This window comes from Cyclopterus lumpus, chromosome 25, assembly GCF_009769545.1.
Source record: "Cyclopterus lumpus isolate fCycLum1 chromosome 25, fCycLum1.pri, whole genome shotgun sequence".
In the NCBI taxonomy this organism is placed as follows: Eukaryota; Metazoa; Chordata; class Actinopteri; order Perciformes; family Cyclopteridae; genus Cyclopterus; species Cyclopterus lumpus.
The window spans coordinates 5,350,326-5,371,414 of NC_046990.1; the positions used below are offsets into that span (position 1 = coordinate 5,350,326).

General features: G+C 42.8%; 1 protein-coding gene across 5 annotated transcripts in view; it reads left to right on the plus strand.

Moving 5' to 3' along the window:
* Positions 1–14,991: 14,991 nt before the first annotated feature.
* The window catches only part of ascc3 (activating signal cointegrator 1 complex subunit 3), a 131,813-nt gene continuing 125,715 nt past the window's right edge, over positions 14,992–21,089 (plus strand). For 2 of the 5 annotated variants that reach the window (XM_034528533.1, XM_034528538.1), the window contains exons 1-2: positions 14,992–15,074; positions 15,802–15,936. In XM_034528533.1, coding sequence (XP_034384424.1) covers positions 15,847–15,936 — 90 coding nt within the window. In that variant the 5' untranslated portion in view covers positions 14,992–15,074; positions 15,802–15,846. The other 3 variants (XM_034528536.1, XM_034528537.1, XM_034528535.1) reach the window with 3 other exon arrangements.

Consider the following 21,089-nt stretch of genomic DNA (forward strand, 5'->3'; position numbering starts at 1 on the left):
AGGTCAGTCTTTTTTTTTCCTTTGGCCATCCATCAATCAACATCTCTGTTTAAACTGGGCAGTAGCACAGACAACAGCTGCAGGACACCAAGGTCATCATGTCCTCTCCATTTCGTCTGGAGATTTGGTGTTTAAGTCATGATACAATTTGCTTTTCAAAGTTACACTAGTCACGTCTCTTCATATGTGTGTTAACAATGAATCATTTAATGCATGGCAGGTCATAAAGGCTATCTTTGTCACACAGTGTGCAGAACAAGCACCAGGCTTTCATTTGTGGACTATATTAACATGTGTTTTTTATATTTAATGGTGTACTCTTTGGAACAGGTGTCTGGTGGAAACATCTACAACATGCTTGGCCAGGATCATAATTGAATTAGTTGAGTTATGACAGACAGCCAGGCATCTAGTATCAAAGAATACATATGTGACACGTCATGTGATCTGTAACATTTACTTCAATTTTTCTGAATCCAAAGAGGGACCAAAATATGATATATAAAACTATTTATTGACACCCCTATCTTCAGGACATCATTTGTCATTGCCTGTAAAATGCAAATAATTATTATTATAAGATTGATTCCTACAAGCCTTTATTTGATCCTCCACCCTGAGTATAGTGATCAAAGTATGGCCTTACAATGCATAAGGCAGCCAAATAGCAACATACTTCCTGATAAATGCTCTTTCTTACATTTGAAGGACTGTTTTTTTCTATACATTTCTGATTATGGCTTTAATAAGCAGTTATGTTCATTTGTGAGCTTTTGGGTTGTTGGTAGGTGTGTGACACTCGACAGTCAACTCTCCCTGACTGCCAACATTACCGCAATAACACGCTCCTGTAGGTACATGCTGTACAACATCAGGAGAATACGACCTCTTCTCACTCAGAAGGCGGCACAGGTCCTGGTCCAGGCTCTGGTCATCTCACGTCTAGACTACTATAACTCCCTCCTGACAGGTCTACCTGCTAATGTCATTCGACCTCTACAGCTCATCTAGAATGCAGCTGCTCGACTGGTCTTCAACCTCCCGAAATTTACCCACACTACTCATATCCTCCGCGACCTTCACTGGTTACAGGTGGCCGCCCGCATCCGCTTCAAAACATTGGTACTTGCGTACCGTGCTGCGAACAGATCGGATCCGGTCTACATCCAGGACATGGTCCAACCGTACACCCCAGCCCGTTCGCTTCGCTCGGCTTCTGCCAATCGGCTTGTAGCTCCTTCACTTCGAGCTAAACACTCAACAAAGTCACGACTGTTCGCTGTGCTGGCTCCTCATTGGTGGAACAAGCTCCCCATTGACATCAGGACAGCAGAAAGTCTGTATTTTTCGACTATACTTTGAATAGGGAAGGTAGAGCCGTAGTAGCACTCTAGTAGCACTTAAATGTCCCTTACCGATAGCACTTTGTTGTTTAGCACTTTAGTAGCACTTAAATGGCACGTACGGATAGTACTCTGTAGTTTAACGTTATTGAAGAACTTGTACTTGCTTGATTCTTGTTGTTCTGAGTTTGGACTCATGGTTTAATGCACTTATTGTAAGTCGCTTTGGATAAAAGCGTCAGCTAAATGACATGTAATGTAATGTAATGTAATGTGTGTTTTGAATCTTTGAAACAGATTAGTCAAACTAACCACGTCCTGATTCCAGATGTAAGCTTAAAACACAGACATGACAGGTATTCATATTCTTATCTGATGCTAGGTTCAGTAGAAATATATCAAACCACTGAAATCTAAAAGGTTGGCTTCTTTACAGTGTCTATGAGAATTGATCATTTAATGGGGAAGTAGAGGCTTCTGCAGCATCCATCGTCATGGTGACCAAAGGTCATAAGGGCTTCTTCAGTCCTCAGTACGGAGCAGATTGCAGCAGGGCCCGGCAGCTATACACTTCACAAATGCAATGTTAATGAATACCTGTTATTAGGTAATGAAGGTTCCTGCTGCTTATAGTCCATGATCAAAATCAAGTATTTTGGTGGAAGGGTTAATCCCTCACAGTGCAAATGACTGATTTGTAGTAATCGCTGCGTGAGGTTTGATATCTCGATTGATTCTGTGCCAGTCAGTTCGGCCTCATGTCCATGGCTCTGAACAGGTGCTGCTGCACGTTATTTTCATCCTCTGTGCTCAGAAAGATACAAATCACCGCATTTCATGTTTTTATGTTAACACGTCAAAATTAGATCAGGTTCTTTAAGAAATATTGCATTACAATTTACTGCATTGTTCAGATGTATTCTTAGAAACAAAGAGCACATTTTGAAAGCACTGGCAATCTGCTTGTGAATGTAGTGATTGCATTTAATGGAGGGTGTGGTGGCATGGGGCGTGGTTAGGCTCAGCTGCAGGGGGGGAGCGGGGGAGTGGCTCAGGGAACAGGTGCCGGGAAGAGGCTTAATTAACCTCAGCTGCATTAGATCAGGGGAATGCGTCTTGGACCCTATATCAGGGTGTGTTGCAGATGGAGCAGGAGACCGGCAGAGCAGGATCACAATAAAGAATATTGCCAAATGTTACACAACGTGTGCTCATTCCTTGGTGCTGGGGGGGAAACCCGGGGATTGTGACAGGACTTGTTACAGAGGGATAGACGGAGAGAGATCCGTTTGTCATGTACCATTGCAACAATTTGTTTGGTGTCTTATTGTCATTCTATGTCACTGCAACTAAAGTGAACATCAATCAAGTGGGGATGCACAATTACAAAACGGTTCCTCAAATATTGTCTGGCTTAAAGTTAGATGTTTTGATCCTGCTCCAGACTATGGACTGCACCTGGATTTGAAAAACATCTTTTGTACGAACAAACCTTTGGTAGTCCACAAATAAAACCCCTCCACACAAGGCCCAGATTATCTTTCAGTATATGACGCTTTGCACAATTGGTCTTACATTTTGGAAGACTGGAGATACAATTTCTCTTATTGAAATGTCCATCATTTGAGCTAAATGAAGTATGCCTTCATCATCCTGTGTGTCTTTGATGAGGAGAGCAGTAAGAGTCGGCGTGCATTTCTCTTTTCTCACAATGCGTTGGCATATTGCATTGCCTTCCATTTTATTTGACTGTACTGGTTGTGATTAACTTCTATCTAAAATAGATTTTCAGTATTTTCCTCCAGTTCAATCAAGTGATCCCACAGAGAATTCAATTTGGAAACTAAAAGCCAGCAATGAGAAAAATCCCTCTTCAGAGAGAAAAAGTGAATAATTCAGAGCCCATTCTTTTGAACAAGCTGCCAATAAATTACCAGGAGTCCACAGTCAGAAAGAATTAACAGAGCCAACCTGCATTCACACACACACACATTTACAGTTATATATGTGTATATATATATATATATATGTGTGTTTGTACCCCATAAATAACTGTTGTCCGGTTTAGATATATTTCCTATAAAGGATAGATACTGGAGAACACAGAGATTCTTCAGTTGACCAAGTAACTTGATTGACAGTTTTTTGTTTTTTTTACCTTGTTTCTCCATTGGCTTAAACTGCTGCAGCTCACCTTGTCTATGGAACTCCTGAAGTGAAGTGAACTTTCAGGGTATCTGCTTCACACTATCACGCCAAGACGTTCATATAGATCGCACGTCATAATCCAAAGGCGCAAAGGAGAACTACACATGATTTATTACACTTAGTCTTATTTTGGGTGCTGCCCTAAGAGCATGGGGTCAATCTCATGTTCGTCTATCGCGCAATGCGTATAATTTAGAGCTGCCATACAGTCATAAACACAGCCTCCGATTGGTCGAAAAGTCAGGATGCAGCGTTGCAGAGATATTTAGTATGCACTATGCGATATGTCCTACTCGTTTCTTCAGCTTTTTAGATGAGTAAGTGGGCCAATGTTTTTCACAAGCTCGACCTCAAAATGCGTATCCCCTGGTACACACGAGAGAGGGTTCTACGATGAATACATAGTGATGTCTTTGTGGCTGACCAATGCACCTGCAGTTTTCTTGGCTCTAGTTTGACGAATGCTCTGCTTTGACAACACAGTGTGGGCTCTACATTTCATCCTGTCAAGTTGTGTTCTTGTCTATTATTGTGTCTTCCAGCTGCTATTGTCTACAATTGTCTGTCACTGTCAGCAAGTGAAAATAATTAACCTACACGAGGCAATCTGGGTCATATTTCTGACTCCATGGGTTATTAGCTACACTTTGCACGATGGCCAGAAGCCCTCAGCAACACCATACTTACCTGCAGCCATTAAGACCTGCTCCTACTTCGGTCTTCTTCCCTTTGCAATACCAAACCAGCTGCTGTCCTACTGTTGGACACCCTGCTGTGGATGAGGCAGTCTGGCTGAAGTTAAGGAGGACAGGATGAGGGAGCCGGGAAAGGAGAGGGGCGGGGGGGTCTGCATTTAGATGCCGACACTGTCGCTGCACCCCCTCTTTCTTCCAAGGGAATGTAGTGTTTTCTCTGTCTGGATGGCATTCTGATCTCTTCCAAGAACCAGCAGGAGTACGTGCAACATGTGTGGCGTATTCTCCAAAGGCAGCTGATAAACCAGTTGGTGTTATGTGCAGCTGCAGGTAACTGGACCCAAACGCCGTCAACACTCGAAAAGGCAACTTTATTGCTCAACAGGATTCAAAAACAAACAAAACAGGCTCACACACATGATCTTCAATGATCTAGACAAGACGAACCGACAAAGGGGAATGACACGAACAGGACTTAAATACAGAGGGCTGGTGCAGGTGATTGGACACAGGAGGAAACAATCAGGGACAGGGCAGACAATCACAGGGACAGGAAGTGCAGAGAAACAGAGGACACGAGAGACAAGGACTTCAAAATAAAACAGGGCTCTGGAAAACCGGGCTCTGGAGCCGTAGGCCGTGCCAAAGGAACCCCAGGAACAGAAGCCGGAAGCGGCCATGGTGGTGACCGAACACAGGGAGCCTGAGTCGGCCGGGGCGGCGACGGGACCCGGGGTCGGCCGGGTCGCCGACGGGACACGGGGAGCCGGGGTCGGCCGGCGCGCCGACGGGACACGGGGAGCCGGGGTCGGCCGGGGCGCCGACGGGACACGGGGAGCCGGGGTCGGCCGGGGCGCCGACGGGACACGGGGAGCCGGGGTCGGACGGGGCGCCGACGGGACACGAGGAGCTGGGGTCGGACGGGGCGCCGACGGGACACGAGGAGCTGGGATCGGACGGGGCGCCGACAGGACACGAGGAGCTGGGATCGGACGGGGCGCCGACAGGACACGAATCTGCGGCGTGGACTGTGGCGCAGCATCGGCAGGAATCGCCGTGGACTGTGGCGCAGCGTCGGCAGGAACAGGCGTAGATTGCGGCGCAGCATCGGCAGGAACCGGCGTGGACTGAGGGCGCAGCATCGGCAGGAACCGGCGTGGACGGTGGCGCAGCGTCGGCAGGAACCGGCGTTGACTGCGGCGCAGCGTCAGCAGGAACCGGCGTAGACTGCGGGCAAAGCAGGACCATGTTTAACGCTTGGCAGGAGTCCATCATGTCCCGGAGAGCGTCCTGGGACAAGGCAAAGGAAGCAAGGGCCGGCCAGAAGTCCGGCCCTTGTCACAGGAAGTTGGGGTTGGCCGGAACACGGAGGCGGCAACAGTAACAGGCGAGGGATGCAGCACGGAGGCGACTGCGGGAACCGGAGTAGTCTGCGGCACAGAGGCGGCAGCCGGAACCCTCCACCGACGCGGTCCGGAGGTTTGTGCCCCCCACTCCGGGGCTGGGCCTGCGTGACCTCTGCCCCTGGGGCTACGAGGTCCCCCATAAGCCCAACGGGTCCCGTTGAAGGGGTCTGGTGCCGAGACCCTATGGGGGTTGTAGTTCCCCTTCTGGAGGCTACGAGGGCCCCCATAGGGCAAGCGGGTCCCTTCGAAGGGGTTGTAGGCTGGGTCCATCCTTGGTCGGTTCGTTCTGTTATGTGCAGCTGCAGGTAACTGGACCCAAATGCCTTCCACACTCGAAAAGGCAACTTTATTGCTCAACAGGATTTAACAGGATTTAACAGGATTCAAAAACAAACAAAACAGGCTCACACACATGATCTAGACAAGACGAACCGACAAAGGGGAATGACACGAACAGGACTTAAATACAGAGGGCTGGTGCAGGTGATTGGACACAGAAGGAAACAATCAGGGACAGGGCAGACAATCACAGGGACAGGAAGTGCAGAGAAACAGAGGACACGAGAGACAAGGACTTCAAAATAAAACATGAAACACGACACACGACACAACACTACAGATCCTGACAGTTGGTCTTCGATGCAGAGTAATATCAGTAATATCAGTTAGATGTATCAGAGGTGTTATTCTGGGGGTTCATTGTCACCGCAGGCAGCATCCAGATGGACTCATCCGAGGTCAAGGCAGTTACGGACCGGCCCGCCCCTTCCTCTCAAATACAGTTGCAACACTTCAAAAGGTCGGCCAACTTCAACTGGCATTTCATCTGAATGCTCGTACCACCCGGTATTCCCACTCCTCACTTCATGGGTTTGGCTTTCCCCATGGTGATCGACCTCAGTGTGCCTCCAACTGCCTAGCTCCGTTCAGATTCATCCCATTTTTAGACATTAAATAATACATGTATGTACAGTAAAATAATGAGCCTATAAAATATTGGGTAGTAGAAGCAGGGAAAGTATAGCAGAAACCGGACAGCTCATTTAGCACTTTGTGCTCGGCTGTGAAGCCGGAGCAGTTTCTTGTCCAGTTACCACACAACGTGGAAGTGGGACATACTGAAATACTGTTTCAGGGCCTTCCAAGATGGCTCGAGACACCAGGAACAACATGTTCTCAGGGCTTGTCTTTTGAAACTGCAGTTGTCCATATTAGTTTTCATCAAATCTTGAGAGTGACATTCCAGATGAAGTTCCAATGTGATCTTATTATCAGTTTCTCTATGCCCCTCAGTTTTCTTAAAATACTAACTTTGCTTCACTGTGAACACTTCAATAAAAAGTAAAAGAGAAATGAAAAAGATAATCGGATCATGATCCATTTCGCAAAATGAGCTTGTTCGATGCAAACATGCCAGACCAATCCATCGAATTTAAAGGTGACACGATATCAGTGTTCATGGGAATTTCCTGTCCTCAAACAGAGGGAGGACACCCATTGCCACCCATTTTTGACTTCTTTGTGTGTCAGGTGTTTCCATTATTTAGTCCACCCTATTTATATCACTAATGGTAGGCGAAATAACAGAAACAGCTCTCAGTATGATGCAGTGTAGTTCAACAGCACCACAAATCTCCATAATGATCCTAAGTTGAATAAATATGCGGAAGTGAAAATACATGGGACAGCAGAACTTATGAGAGTCCCAGAATGAATTATGGCTCGCACAACCCGTCATCCATGTGGTCACACACACGCATACACACACTTAACCCAGTCACGCTTACTTGTGGAGTCATGAACTCAAATGCACACTATGTTGCTCAATTTGTCATGCACGCATGTATGCACAGACACACACACACACATCTATAGGTAGTAACTATAGTGTATACTAGCTTTACAAGGAGTTGCTGGGAGTGTGTGGCAGATTGGCTGCAGTTTTCAGGGAGGTGAGTTATTAAGATGTATTGGTGCTGGCTGCACCGTGGGAGAAGGGCCTTCACCGTGGAGCTTACTTCAAAATGTGAATAATTAGGATGGATTTCTGCCTTGAGGGAAAAGCCAGTAGCAGCATCCTGGAAGCACATTAGCAGGGTGTCGAGGAGCTTTCTGACAAAAACAAATGGCCCCCCCGTACGCCACAGGAGATACCGAGGAGCTCTTTTTTCTTCTATTGAAAGCCAGAAGTGCTTCTCAGTTAGACTCTGATGCATCAAGTCTCCTTTAATGTGCAGAGCGCTTTGTGTCTGTGGGACAGAGATAAATAATAGAGCTGTACTGTAGGTAAGACTGTAAATACACACCACTAGTTACGTTGCACCTGGAAAGAGTCACAATTTCATATTTGCTTTTTCACATTATTATTGTTATTGGACTTAGGATAACTTGAAAAACAACTGGCTGGACTGACATGATGTTTGTTTCAAAAGATTGTTTTCAGCATGTGCCACACCGCAAGGTTAAATTCAATATTGCTACAAAAATATCAACGTACTCACCTCATGGACGTACTTAGCAGATTAGAATGTTTCATTTTAAATGAGGAGCCCTCGGGACAAACATTGCATCCAATGCAACCATTCCATGTTTGGTCCCACCACTGGCTACGATGCTTTCATAACCAAAGCCTGGCACAGAGGAAGGTCATTATTTCCGATGAGCAGCTGCACTCTTATGGGCAACTGTGCAAGACATGGCAGCACAGACTCCATGACTTTCTGCCAGCTTTACCAGCTTTCTAAATCAATATTGATTATTTACATTCTTAGTTGCTTTGAAGGATTTTGTGTTGCTCTCCATTCTGCACAATATCTCATGCATGCTTTTCATTGTTGGACATTTGCTCTGAAGCCAGCATCAGGCCCTGATCAAAGGGAGATCTTTTTGCAGTTTCAAAACATGCAGCCTGCATTTAAATTAATAAAATGTTCATGTTTTTTTAAATATGTTTTTGTTTTCCTGTGCTTTTTTTTGCTGCATATCTTATTGACCATGCTAGTGGCATGGTTTCTAATGATACCCCAGGCTAAAAAAGCCTAAGATTTTAGGCTATTTTGCTTCCCTAACATATTTCCGTGTTTATTTGACTAGTTTGCTTATTTTGATTTATTTACAGAATTCACCAAGTTAGCAAAGAAAATGCCAAATTAGCATATTACAATATAAAAATTGTAATATGTATATAAAACAACAAATAATTGTCCTAATGTAAGTAATCAACAGGGGTAGTTTCATAGTGATATCTATTTTTATTATTATATAGTCTTCAAAATATGTAATTTTACAAAACATATCCTTCAAGGAAATTTTCTCTACATTAGATTTTTTATCAGACTTGGTCAAATAAATCAATTCAATTCAGTTTATTGTGTATAGCCCAATATCACAAATTACAAACTCTCCTCAGAGGGCTTTACAATCTGTACACATACGACATCCCTGACCTTTGACCTCACATCGGATCAGGAAAGACTCCCAAAAAAACTGAAAAAACCCGTCCACAGGGAAAAAAGGGAAGAAACCTTCAGGAGAGCAACAGAGGAGGATCCCTCTTCCCGGATTGACAGAAGCAATAGATGTGAACAGATGAACAGTGTTACAGAGTTACATAAACACATTCATGGAATATGACAGAAATTATAAATAATTTGTAGTAGGCATGGGCCACGATCCAGACCTCCACAATCCATGAAAAAAAATCCCCACTTCCCTTTTTAATCTTTCATTCCTCTCTATGTTCCGAAGGTTCCTACAGAGGGGTGTGTTCATATATCATCCATAGCCTAATTTATACAACATTTTATTATTCCTGAAAAAACATGAATTAAATGGATTTGAATGACTGTTGAAATTTAATTGTGTGTGATGAGTTATTTATTACTCAGCTAAATAAAAAATCCCTCAGTAAAAACATTTGACTTTAACATGTAAACAAAATGAAACCTGGCTTTATCTCATGTTTTGTTCTGGAAATGTGTGCAAATTCGCAAATTTGATTTCGATAATGTCTCATTTGCATATTTAAAAATATATATATATATATATATATATATATATATATATAGTAACATCCTTAGAGCTTGGTAAACAGTGTACCTGCTAAACAATGGATCATACAGGTGAAAGCAATCTAGCACTAATCATGTGAAGAAGGAAAATACTGTGTCAGTTTTTCATATCAAAGATACATTTAAAAATAACTTGAGAGAATTTTCAACAATCCCCAGACAAGATATGTTATGGTGACTAATGAGTTTAAGCTCCTGATTAGATACAAATGTGCATCATTACAGAATAAACTAATCATTATAGGTCAACAAAATTGTCAGCATAATAACGTGTAAATATAGTGAACCAAGACCTGCAGACATTTCTTTTCTCATTATGTCACAGAATTATGTCTGTTTGTTTCCAATTCAACCCCTAACTGCCGAGCATTTAGCTTTTGCATTTCTTTGCTTAGTAACGCTTTATATATGAAATCTGTTTGCCTCGTGGATCTCGTGGTTTTCCTTACAGTTTGGTTCATATTACTTTGTCTTTGCCCGCGGTAATGTCATCCACAGGATATTCACTTGGAATGTGGTTTATGTTGGATGCAACAATATCAGGGACGACAAGTCAAACATGAGAAAATCACATAAATAAAACTCAAACTGATGCATTGTATTCTACAGGTCCTGCCCTTTAGTGTGGTCTCCGGGACACGTGTGTGTGTGTGTGTGTGTGTGTGTGTGTGTGTGTGTGTGTGTGTGTGTGAGTGTAAGAGATAGAGAGGGAGAGAGAGAGACAAAATGAGAGTGAATCATTCTCTCACTCTCAGAGAGCTCACTTGCGGCATAGCCAAAATGCAGTGGACACCACTCATGCATACCGTGCATGAAGATTTGTGTGTGCGTGCATGCGTGCGTGCGTGTGTGTGTGTGTGTGTGTGTGTGTGCGTGGTACCTGGCCAAGAGGACAAACCACACAGAGGAATAACGCTAATGAAGTGAGAGAGCAGATGAGATACCTTCTTCTCAGGTTGGAGTCACAGTAGGTGGGTTATGAATTACAATGAATGAATGCAGAGGCTGCTTTTCACATCAATGTGTGGCAAAACATTAAAGGAGAATCTTTTGAGAATCTTAAATGTATTTCTCTTCTTCTTGTCCATAGAGCAATATGAACTTTTCAGCAGAGAACATAGAAACACAGGACGTGTGGTCTAAACCTCCATTAATGGCCCCCGGAATGTGTTTAGTATTTTCCTGACCTTGTCTTAGTCTGTCTGTGTGGTATAGTGATGCCCAGCACAGAGCACACAGTTTAAGAACATCCAGAAGAAGCAGTGAGTTATTGGTATTATGGTGGGAAATTGCAATATCTCCTGGAAAAAGCATCCGCAGAGTAAATCAAATCTGTGCAAAGACCTTTGAGCTACTAGTCAGAGACCTTCTTCAAGACAAGAACAGGTAGAAAGTGAGTGAAGCAGTATCAACAAGGGCAAACAAAATATCCTATTCTTGGAGCATATCTGCAGCAACAACAGAGTATTGCTGAAAATGTGAATAAACCATTTAAAAACTGCTTAAGCAGGAATGTTGATAACTATCTGTTATTCAAACTTGCTTTCATTGGCCACTAAAATATAATTGTCAAACTATTTGAGAATGTTCTCCTTCAGTTCATGACATCCCTGCAGCCATCTGAAGGCAGCAGAACGGATCGGCCACGCTGGTGAATCTGCAGCCGTAGATTTGAAGAAGCGCTCGTTGGACTCATCGATACCTGATCACGAGCAGCGTGTGTGTTCTGTGTGTCACAGGGTTGATGTTTTAGTTCTGAAATGCATCACACGGTCACATTTTAAGATATGTGGTGATCATTTAGCCACAATGTGAGATACAGCAGAATTATAACTGAAGTACCATTAGAGAGATGGGATGAAAATGAGCATTTTGACATTATTGGTAACGCTTTAGAATACAATGTGAAACGAAAGGCATCAGTGAAATTATTTGTAATTCACCGTGTAGCAGGTCTACAGTAGGTCTTACGTCGGCTATAATGGAGTTACAACTTGGGAATTTAACCTTTAGGCTATTTACAGCCTAATAGGTTCAGGTGGTCCTGGTGATGGGCCGAAGCTGCGGCCGGCTAGGTACTTTAAGTAGGTACCTATTGTAATATTTTAGCATTTATTAAAGTGGTCCAAGAGATACAAATATTATTGTCAGCCATCACTTGTTACCTGGTAATTACATTAATTTATGATTTCTCATCTCCCTTAGATGAAGCCACATATGAAGCCCAATGATTTTATTTGGACCTTTTAATTTCTTTCATATGTTGTTGTAATGATGGTTTATTTGTCTCTGTTGTCAGACAGAAACAATATAGAATAATATTGTTTAGGGAAATTGGCAATAAACTCATTGCATTTTAATATTTTATGTAGAAGTGAAAGGTTTGGCTTGACAGTAAAAATGTACTATTGTGGATATTCATTATCCCCTTTAGTGAAAATGTACCCATTATACCTTTTCATGGATTAAAATGTTGGTGAGGGGGGAATTCTAAATTGTTGGTGGCATTAAAAGAAAAGAGAGAGTCCCCAAAATGATCATGAAACATGATCATGCATATTAACAGGAAAACGTCTGCACATCTGGTCAGAACGCCCTATGTGTTGAAAGTACTTTAATCACATGGATATGCTGATATATGCTGTGTAGCAACACCATCCATATGTGCAGTCTGCAGTTTTACGGAGGAGGCTTGAGCAGGGCTGTGCATGGGATTATCAGCGTCAGTGTAAATGTGACAGAATCTAATCTCCAGACACTGCCACCATAAGAGACTCGCTAAAAACTGTGTTTCACACAGATGGCTGTGGTTTCTCAAGTAGTAGCCGTGCACCCTTCAGGCGAGCTCTGTAACTTTCTCAACCAAGCCCCCAGAAAGAGATCCAGGCTTTATAACAGTCCATTGGACTCAAAAGACATTATCACATAGACTTACATGAGAAAGAGACATCTGTGACTATGAGGATCCTTTTTTTTTTTTAAGGGTAAATCAACTTTCCAGTATGAACACTTGAATAGCCCTTTGAGTCTGCCTTCACCGCGGGACACGCAGAGAGAGAGACACTAGTTTACTTGCTGTATGGGTGTAAGATCCAGCCAGCAACCTCTGGGTCTAAAAAAAGTGTCTTAAAGATGCATTCTCTCTAATGTCCATCAGGGGGCGACTCCTCTGGTTGTATAGAAGTCTATGAGAAAATGACTCTACTTCTCTCTTGATTTATTCCCTCAGTAAACATTGTAAACATGAGTTTATGGTCTCAATCTCTATGTTCAAGTCTTCTTCATCACTGCATGATGTTCAATTAATAAATGATGGTCCATTTAGAGTCAATTCAGAGACCATAAAGCAGTGTATGCTTTAGGGCGGGGCTACCTTGTGATTGACAGGTTGTTCATTCCGGCTCTCTCCGGTCTGGCGGTTGTATGTTTTTTTCTTCCAACTTTCACCCTTTCACAGTATGTTTTCCCTTCATGAAAGTTAATTGTAACATGGAGGTTGCCAGCACCATAAATCCCTCACAGACGAGCTTTGCTGCTTGAGTTGAATGATTCAACTTTTCCGTAGATTGCTGTTTACGGAAGAAGGAAAAGATATCCGCCAGCTCTGATTGGTTGTTCCTCGTCACATGTCATGCTGCAGCGTTCCTAAAGTTGAACATTTGGCGTATGAGAACACTTGCACACCGCAACACTCTCGCTTTTGAGCGCGACCTTCTGCCCGTCTACATTGACAACAATGCCAGCAGTACAAAAATCCAAGTGTACCGTTGTCAGTCGCTGACCACAAAAATATAAAACAAATCATCTCTGTTTGATGTTACAATTAGGCGTGAGGTTTCCTGTAGGTTTGATCTTGGGCTGAAGGTAAAGATGAGGTTAATAAACATAATTCTAAGTTGCTGTTTTGCAAGCTTTTTCAAGTGACGAACCAGAGCTAGCTGATGAGAACACATATCAGAAACACAACATTCTGGGACTTAAGCCACTGTGCCCACGTGACAAGCCATATTTTTAAGGCTTGAAATGGGATTCTTAAAATAAAGTTTAGCAAGCTGAATGTTCCATCTGTCTATCTCCAAGACAATGGTGTCCCATGGGAGACAATAAAGCAACGTTAAAGGTGCTAAATTAGAAATTCAGAGCCTTTCTATTGCCTCCACACGGTTCTCAACATGGAGACGGCTGAGCGGTCAGCAGCTAAAAGTGCAAGGGTGCCTTCTGCCTTGGTATCAGACGTCTTTCACCCGATGACCTCTGTGGTGAGCAACATGATTTGATAGAGACAACAATAAGTTTCCTCTGAGGAAATATCTCTTTAGGATTCCCAAACGGTCAGTGTGTCATTCCCTAGAGGTAGCCCTGTGATTATAGGGGGTGAATGTTGTGAATGTGATAAGTCATAGTTGTCATTGGCCTCTAATGTGTGAATGTATGAAAGAACATCACACAGTGCCCAAGTGCAGCACAGGTTTTCCAAATTAGCCAACTTGATGAAAGTGCTTATGGTGTGTGCATATTAATACATACGTGTGTATGAACACTGAAGGGAAACATAAAGTTCCCCATCATTGCTCTACTTTCTCTTTACATTACAGATAGTTGTTTGTTGCTGTATTTATGTTCTGAATATTTTATAAAACTTAACAAAACAATACTTAAAACTGAATTGATCTTTGTTATGTTCATTATCAGTATCAGTAGGCTATAGGTTACTTCATTTGATTGTAAGATACACAGTTGTGTTAACATATTAAGGATTAATGTTGGAAAAACTGGAAATAAATGAACGGGTACACGAATAGAGAAACTTAAAACGGATTCCCAAGGAATGGTGTTGTGGTCTTGTTGTCTTCCTGTCTCCTATGCGCATGCTGTGCTTCTGATGTCTCAGTGAGTTTCGTTTTCTAGTGAACCTGCAGCTTCTGTGGTTGCGCTCGTTATAGACGCAGGGGCGCTCGGACTGTGCGGAGTTAGCAGTTTTAAGGATTGGGTAAAAGGACGATGGGGAAGCGGAAAAACCTCGACAACAAAGCAGAAGACTTCGACGCAAAACTCCGATTCGGTGGCACCTGTTCATTACCAGAGAGCAGCGGCGTACCCCGTTTTCAATCGACCGACTCCGCCCATACGTTTTTCGGTGTACGCTGGTTTGGATTAAAAGCAAACCCTGTGTGATGTGGCACGCCTGAGTATAAACGGGTAATGTAGTCATTTAGTCTGAATTGAGACAAGACTACCTCTCGTACAAACTACAACACCCACAGTTCCTAGCGCACACGCGTCTACTGTTGACATCTGCCGGTAGGCCAGTCACACGCGCCTCACAGTTCACTCTACAAGGCGCTTTGGAAGGTAGTTAGCCATCGAAATATGTCCTTTTACGTTGCTTAATAGACCGCGAATGAGTCGCAATTCATTGGACCGTGACAGTTATACCTCGCGCTGAAGCTAAAGCTGCAGTCACGCGACTGTGGAAGTGTCAGTCAGGCTGACAAGCTAACATTAGCTACTCCTAGCTACGCGTACACCACGTAATGTTAAAAGTTACGAAAGTGGTTCTTACACAACTAACGCTAAACGTGTTTACATCAACGGCAGACAGAGCATATTGACGCAGAGTGACTCTGAGGTATGCCCGGCCCGCAGATAATGAAATGGGGTTGTTAAACACAGCTCGAACATCACTAACATGTTAGGTTTATGTTTTTGAAGATGATTTCGACTCGTTAATATTACGTGCCCCACATCTACCGAGCAGTGTCTGTTTCTACGTGTATGCTACTCTCCAACCAGCACAATGGTGCTTCATTGTAGACAACGTTTCAGCTATTACTGTCAGATATGTATCTGCTCTACTGTGTTTTGTTTAGGGAGTTTACTGTACGCCGAATTCACAAAAAGGACCCCGTCGATTTGTGCCGTTTGTTAATAATCTCCTACGTCACGTGTGTGATTCTTGTTTAGAAAGTCAACTTCAAACTGAGCGCTTTTCTGTATAGAGTTCAGCGTGCTGTTGATGGGTGATGTCATGTAGAAAGCACACCGCCCGTGACCGTCTCCTCCCGTCTGTGTGCCGTAGACGTCGGCCGAGGGGACCAGTGCATGAAGACAGCGTCAGAGAACGATGTCTCCTCCGCGGCTCACTGGGGCTCTGCGCTCCTTCTCCAATGTCAGCAAGAGGGAGGACGTTACTGAGCAGCTCTATGACCTGAAGGTGAGGCCAGCTCGTGGATAATTGGAAAGTAGTATTATCACAATAGAACGTTGCATTTAGTAGATTAGTGTTGTTGACCCTACTTTAATTCAATTAAATTTATTTTGTATAGCCCAAAAGTAAAAAAAAACTTTTCCTCAGAGGGCTTTACAATCTGTACACATACCACATTCTCTGTCCCGGGACCTCACATCGGATCAGGAACAACTAATGGGGAGGAAAAAAGCAGAAACCTCAGGGAGAGGAACAGAGGAGGATCTCTCTATCAGGATGGACAGCCGTACAATATGTGTCATGTGTACAGAATGAACCGCATTCTATAAATGTCATTTTAATGTTTAAGTGTTCTTTTCCACCACTTAACAGCCACTGGGCATGTCGCTGAAATATAATTTTATTTTCTAGTACAAAATCAATGGAGGACACCAAAGCTTTCACCTTCATGCACCTTTATTCAAACACAATCTCTGCTTGCCCTTGATCTCATCCTTGCCGTGTCAGGCAATGGCCAATGTTGAGATCTGTAAGACATAACGGGCTATGATAAATTCTCCGTTGACAAACTTCTTTTGCTTTGCCATATATGTTGTCAACCCCTAAGCTGAAGTAAATCTAGTGTTCATAGTTCAAAACCCCGGCTGCTTTCTCACCTTCGCCAGGTGACTAGTCACAGTGTGTGAAGTGGGATGGTTGGTAGAGAGACACTGATGTGGGGGCTCTGAAGCATCGGAGAAGCAGGTCTGAAGAGGGTTGGAAAATTTACAATGGAATTTTTGCTAAATTTCAATATAGTAACCGTACCCTTTTTAATAGTTATTTTGGATCAAAGGACGACTGATTGAGCTTATTGAGGAGTTTTTTAAATAAATTTCCATTTGTTCAATATTGTGAAACATTTAGTGTGTATATATATATATATATATATATATATATATATATATATATATATATATATATATATATATATATATATATATATATGATTGGAACAACCTACACCTTTACGTTTGCACACAAGTTAACTTGCTTGCTGGTACTTTCACATGCACATTTGGCAATTTGGATTTATTTGGAAAGATGAATAGTTTTTGTCTGCTTATGATTTGGTAACACATTAGCCTAAACAAATAGCACCTATTATTCCCTCTTATCCCTGTTTCTATTTCCCCACACATGCTTTATAATTCCCATGGAAAGTTTTCACCTTGAATTTTTTAACCCCAGTTCTGACTGTCTAAAGGCCATCATGTCACAGATATATCGGGTATACACACACAATACTAGTACACATACTATCATTGTTGGTGGTAATATGCTTTGATGAAGATATTTACAAACCTGGCGTATTGTTGACATTATCTTTAAACAATCTGTTCCATCCATGCAATGTTTAAAACTGAATGACATGCAGGATGTGATGTTCACACATGATCATCAGCTAACTGCTGTAAAGGAACCCCCCAAACAGAAAGTAATGGATATTGTATACCTGGGACTGGGGTGGCACCTCATCTGAATGGTACAGAAACATATACAGGCTGTACATATTGTGTATTTGCTGATCCACAACCGGCAGAGTAGTACTAATACTGTAGTAGTAGTAAACAGTTGGGTAATTGGTGACACCTCTGGCTCAAGCTGAGATAACCGTAATTACATAATTATGACATCATCAGGGTTATTTTCTCAGACTTACGAAGTTCACACAGAGACAATATATAGCTTAATTGAGGGGCTCTGTAGTATCACAAGTAAACTGACTGCTACTTGTCATGAGGGCCTCTTTATTGTATAACCAAACTCATAATCATTATTATCATGATAAAGTCAGTTAAATCTGTCAATGTGTTTCCCCCACACTAAATATTCTACCAGAGCAAGACATGTGTGCTGCTCTGACTGGAGAGTTCTATCTTTGGCAGGTTGTTTTTCTTCCAACACGATGAGCAAGCAAGTAATGTGATTTAGCATGTTACAGATTATTTTTGTTTTAATCTTTGATGACACAGCTGGCGTACTGTATGGCTCTTCTCCATCTCCCCTTTTCCCTTCCACACAAAAAAACATCCAAAAGGTTTTCACTTTGGGTGGATGGAATATCACAGACGTAGGCTCTGCTCCACATTTAGTTTCACTTTTCAGATTCCATTTCAACATCCCCTCTGTGATTAACCGTGTCTGTCGTACTAGTGTATGTGATAGGAGTCCACTGTGAGGTGTAGTACATGCGGCTCTGGAGGAGGACACACATTGTCACAATGTGATAACCTGCTGGGAAAACGGCAAAGCATATAGGTGGATGTGACACGGGTTCTTGTGTGTTCAAAACTATTCATGACACTTCCCTGGTTGATAGATAACGTATCTGTCGGCTCTGTAGAGAACTACATGACGCACTGAGTTCTTGCGGCTAATGGTACTTACTAGCAGTATTAACTCCATCCCTCTCTACACAAAGTGAGCTGCAGTGAGCAATGACTGGAGAGTGTCCCGGAGCACTGTACATGCTACATATTCATCACATAGTATGTGTATGAAATAGCTGCTGTTGGTGATCAAATAATGTCAGACACTAAATATCTGCCAGATGTCTAGTGCGACAACCCCAAATCGTCGATGCCTGTGGTGTGCATAAAGCTTGACTCATACAAAACTGTCAGTACTGGATTCATTATCAGCTGCAGGTGATCATCAAAAGAGATTCTGCACACCTATTTGTGACTTTTTATTTTCCTCTGAGTTATTATTATTGGCATAACGACGTGATGCATTTCCCAACCGGGGAATCTTCACTGGTCTCGCGCCTCGATCCGATGTCTGTTCAAACGCACACTGATTGTTACACGTGGCTACTTTTTCATCAATTGACACAAGCAGTCACATACACCTGAATTCATTTAGTAAAGGCTTTCAAATTCAGACTACAAAAAAAAAAACCTTTTCAATACCAGTATCTGTGTGAGCCACCTCAATCGGCTCCATAAATATGACACAAATAAAACCTTCTGCAGTGCAATACAAGTGTGCTGTTATCTACAATAACAAGGTTTTCACTGTAAGACAGGGCACTGAATGCCTGTGAAATGAGTGAGTGGACCTATGTTAATAAGTTAGTTACTTTTCTTGTCACAGCTCTTCTACTCTTAGTCCATGTCCAAACAACTCCGTTTCCATTTTAAAATCAATATAAGAAATCTCTGGTCCCTCTTTTCGCCATTGCCGTTCTTCCTCAACCAACTATGTAGACTCAGTGGGACTCCGTTTGACTGGCACAAAAATGGTATAAAATAAAAAGCTTTATGTCTTCTTCTCTCACTGACACATGGTGTGGGTGTGTAGCTGTGACGTTACTGTGTGTGCCAGCGTGAAACTATCATGGCGCCGCCGGGTGTAGATGTGACCAGGAAAACGTTTTGTGACTGATCGTCCGGTCGCTGGTCATGGCCGATCAACTGACGACCGACTGGTCTCGACTGGTTGCCGATTGATCCGAGTATACAATCAACTAGAAACAATATAATATATTATATTCTCTGCATTGGTATTCCGCTTCCTTCTTGGCTTAAACGCTGTTGCTCGTCTTTCACTTCTGTTTTCTATCCTGAGGGTTGGGTCAATTTTTACAGGTTTGCCTTCATCAGTTTTGACCTGCGTTTCGTCCACCAATTGTCTCTTGCCGTTTTATTACCGTGCTGATCTTTATCCCATTATCTTTTTTTTTTACAATCAAAATGTCTTTTTACTCCATTTTAGTGATTTTGTTTTTCACAAGAGTCGCCTCTTCCTGGGACTTGAAAATAAATTGGGAGCCGTATTCAGCCATTCTCTTTTACCTGGCTCCCCTCCACTTAAATCTTCTCAGCAGAAAAAGTGCTTCTCCAGGGAAAAGATGACTGAAGTCACTGAGATTATCTCTCGCCTTGTGTTAAAATGCTTCGTTTTGGAAGACATGGAAGTGCAGATTGTAATGGAGTCATTGTGTTAATGCTTCCCCTGACCTCGGAGGCAGACCTGCTCGTGGAGTTTAATACTCCACTGCTCCGAGGGCAGGAGCTTTAAAAGAAAAAAAAGTTATTGTCATTAACACTGACTTTTCTACAGAACAACTGAGGAAGCATGTGCAACTGAAAAGCAAATGATCAAAAATAGCCTCATTCCATTTAGCAGCTCATTTACGATTTATAAAGGAACAACAACAACAACAACTCATTGACAGTATTTTGTTGAGATATTGTTGTTATAGAAGCAGGAGCACTTTTTTGATGAAGCGCTGAGTTGAAGTGCAATAAATCAATACAGTAACAGAAACGTGAGACCCGACTTCAATGCTATGGAGCTCCGAATGATTCAGTCCCATCTTGGCTCTCCGGGTTTTGTTGTGATGAATCCTGCCCAAAATGACTGCGCTTGCAGTGTCTGCTCAAAGAGGATTCTATAGGGTCTTATTAGGAGCACTCCACCAATTGTACATATTACGGTCAGTGTACTCGTCTCGTGGAGTACCTGTAAAAACTGTTGGACAGTGGTTTCTGTGGCTCTGGAGGACCTTTTGTATAGCAGAAAGCCACAGGGGTGTAGAGTTTGAAATACCTCAGTGTTCACCTGGCATTGAGTGTCTCTCGAAAACATGCTATTGAGTTTCTTCATGGAAAAGCATCTAATGTTTTTGTAGCTTGGAGCTTCAGTTTGAGTTCTGTAAAGTACATGCTCATTTACAGAAATGTTGGTGTTCTTTGTCCTAAATGAATTCATCGGTACAAAAAAAAAAAACCCAACCCTGGTATGGTTCTTCATTTTGATCATAATTACTGATCCATCCATCCATTATCAGCAGCTTATCCCAGGCCCAGGCTTCCCTCTCACCGGCAACATTTTACATTCTGGGGGATCCTGAGGCGTTCCCAGGCCAGCTGGGAGATATAATCCCTCCAGCGTGTCCTGGGTCTTCCCCGGTGTCTCCTACCAGATTTACGTGCCCGGAAAAACCTCCAGTTGGCGGCGTTTAGGAGGCATTCGAATTAGATGCCCGAACCACCTCACCTTTCGAAGCGAAGAAGTAGCGCCTCAACTGCAAGTTCCCTCCTGATGTCCGAGCTCCTTACCCTATCTCTAAGGCTGAGCCTGGCCACCCTACGGAGGAAACTCATTTTGGC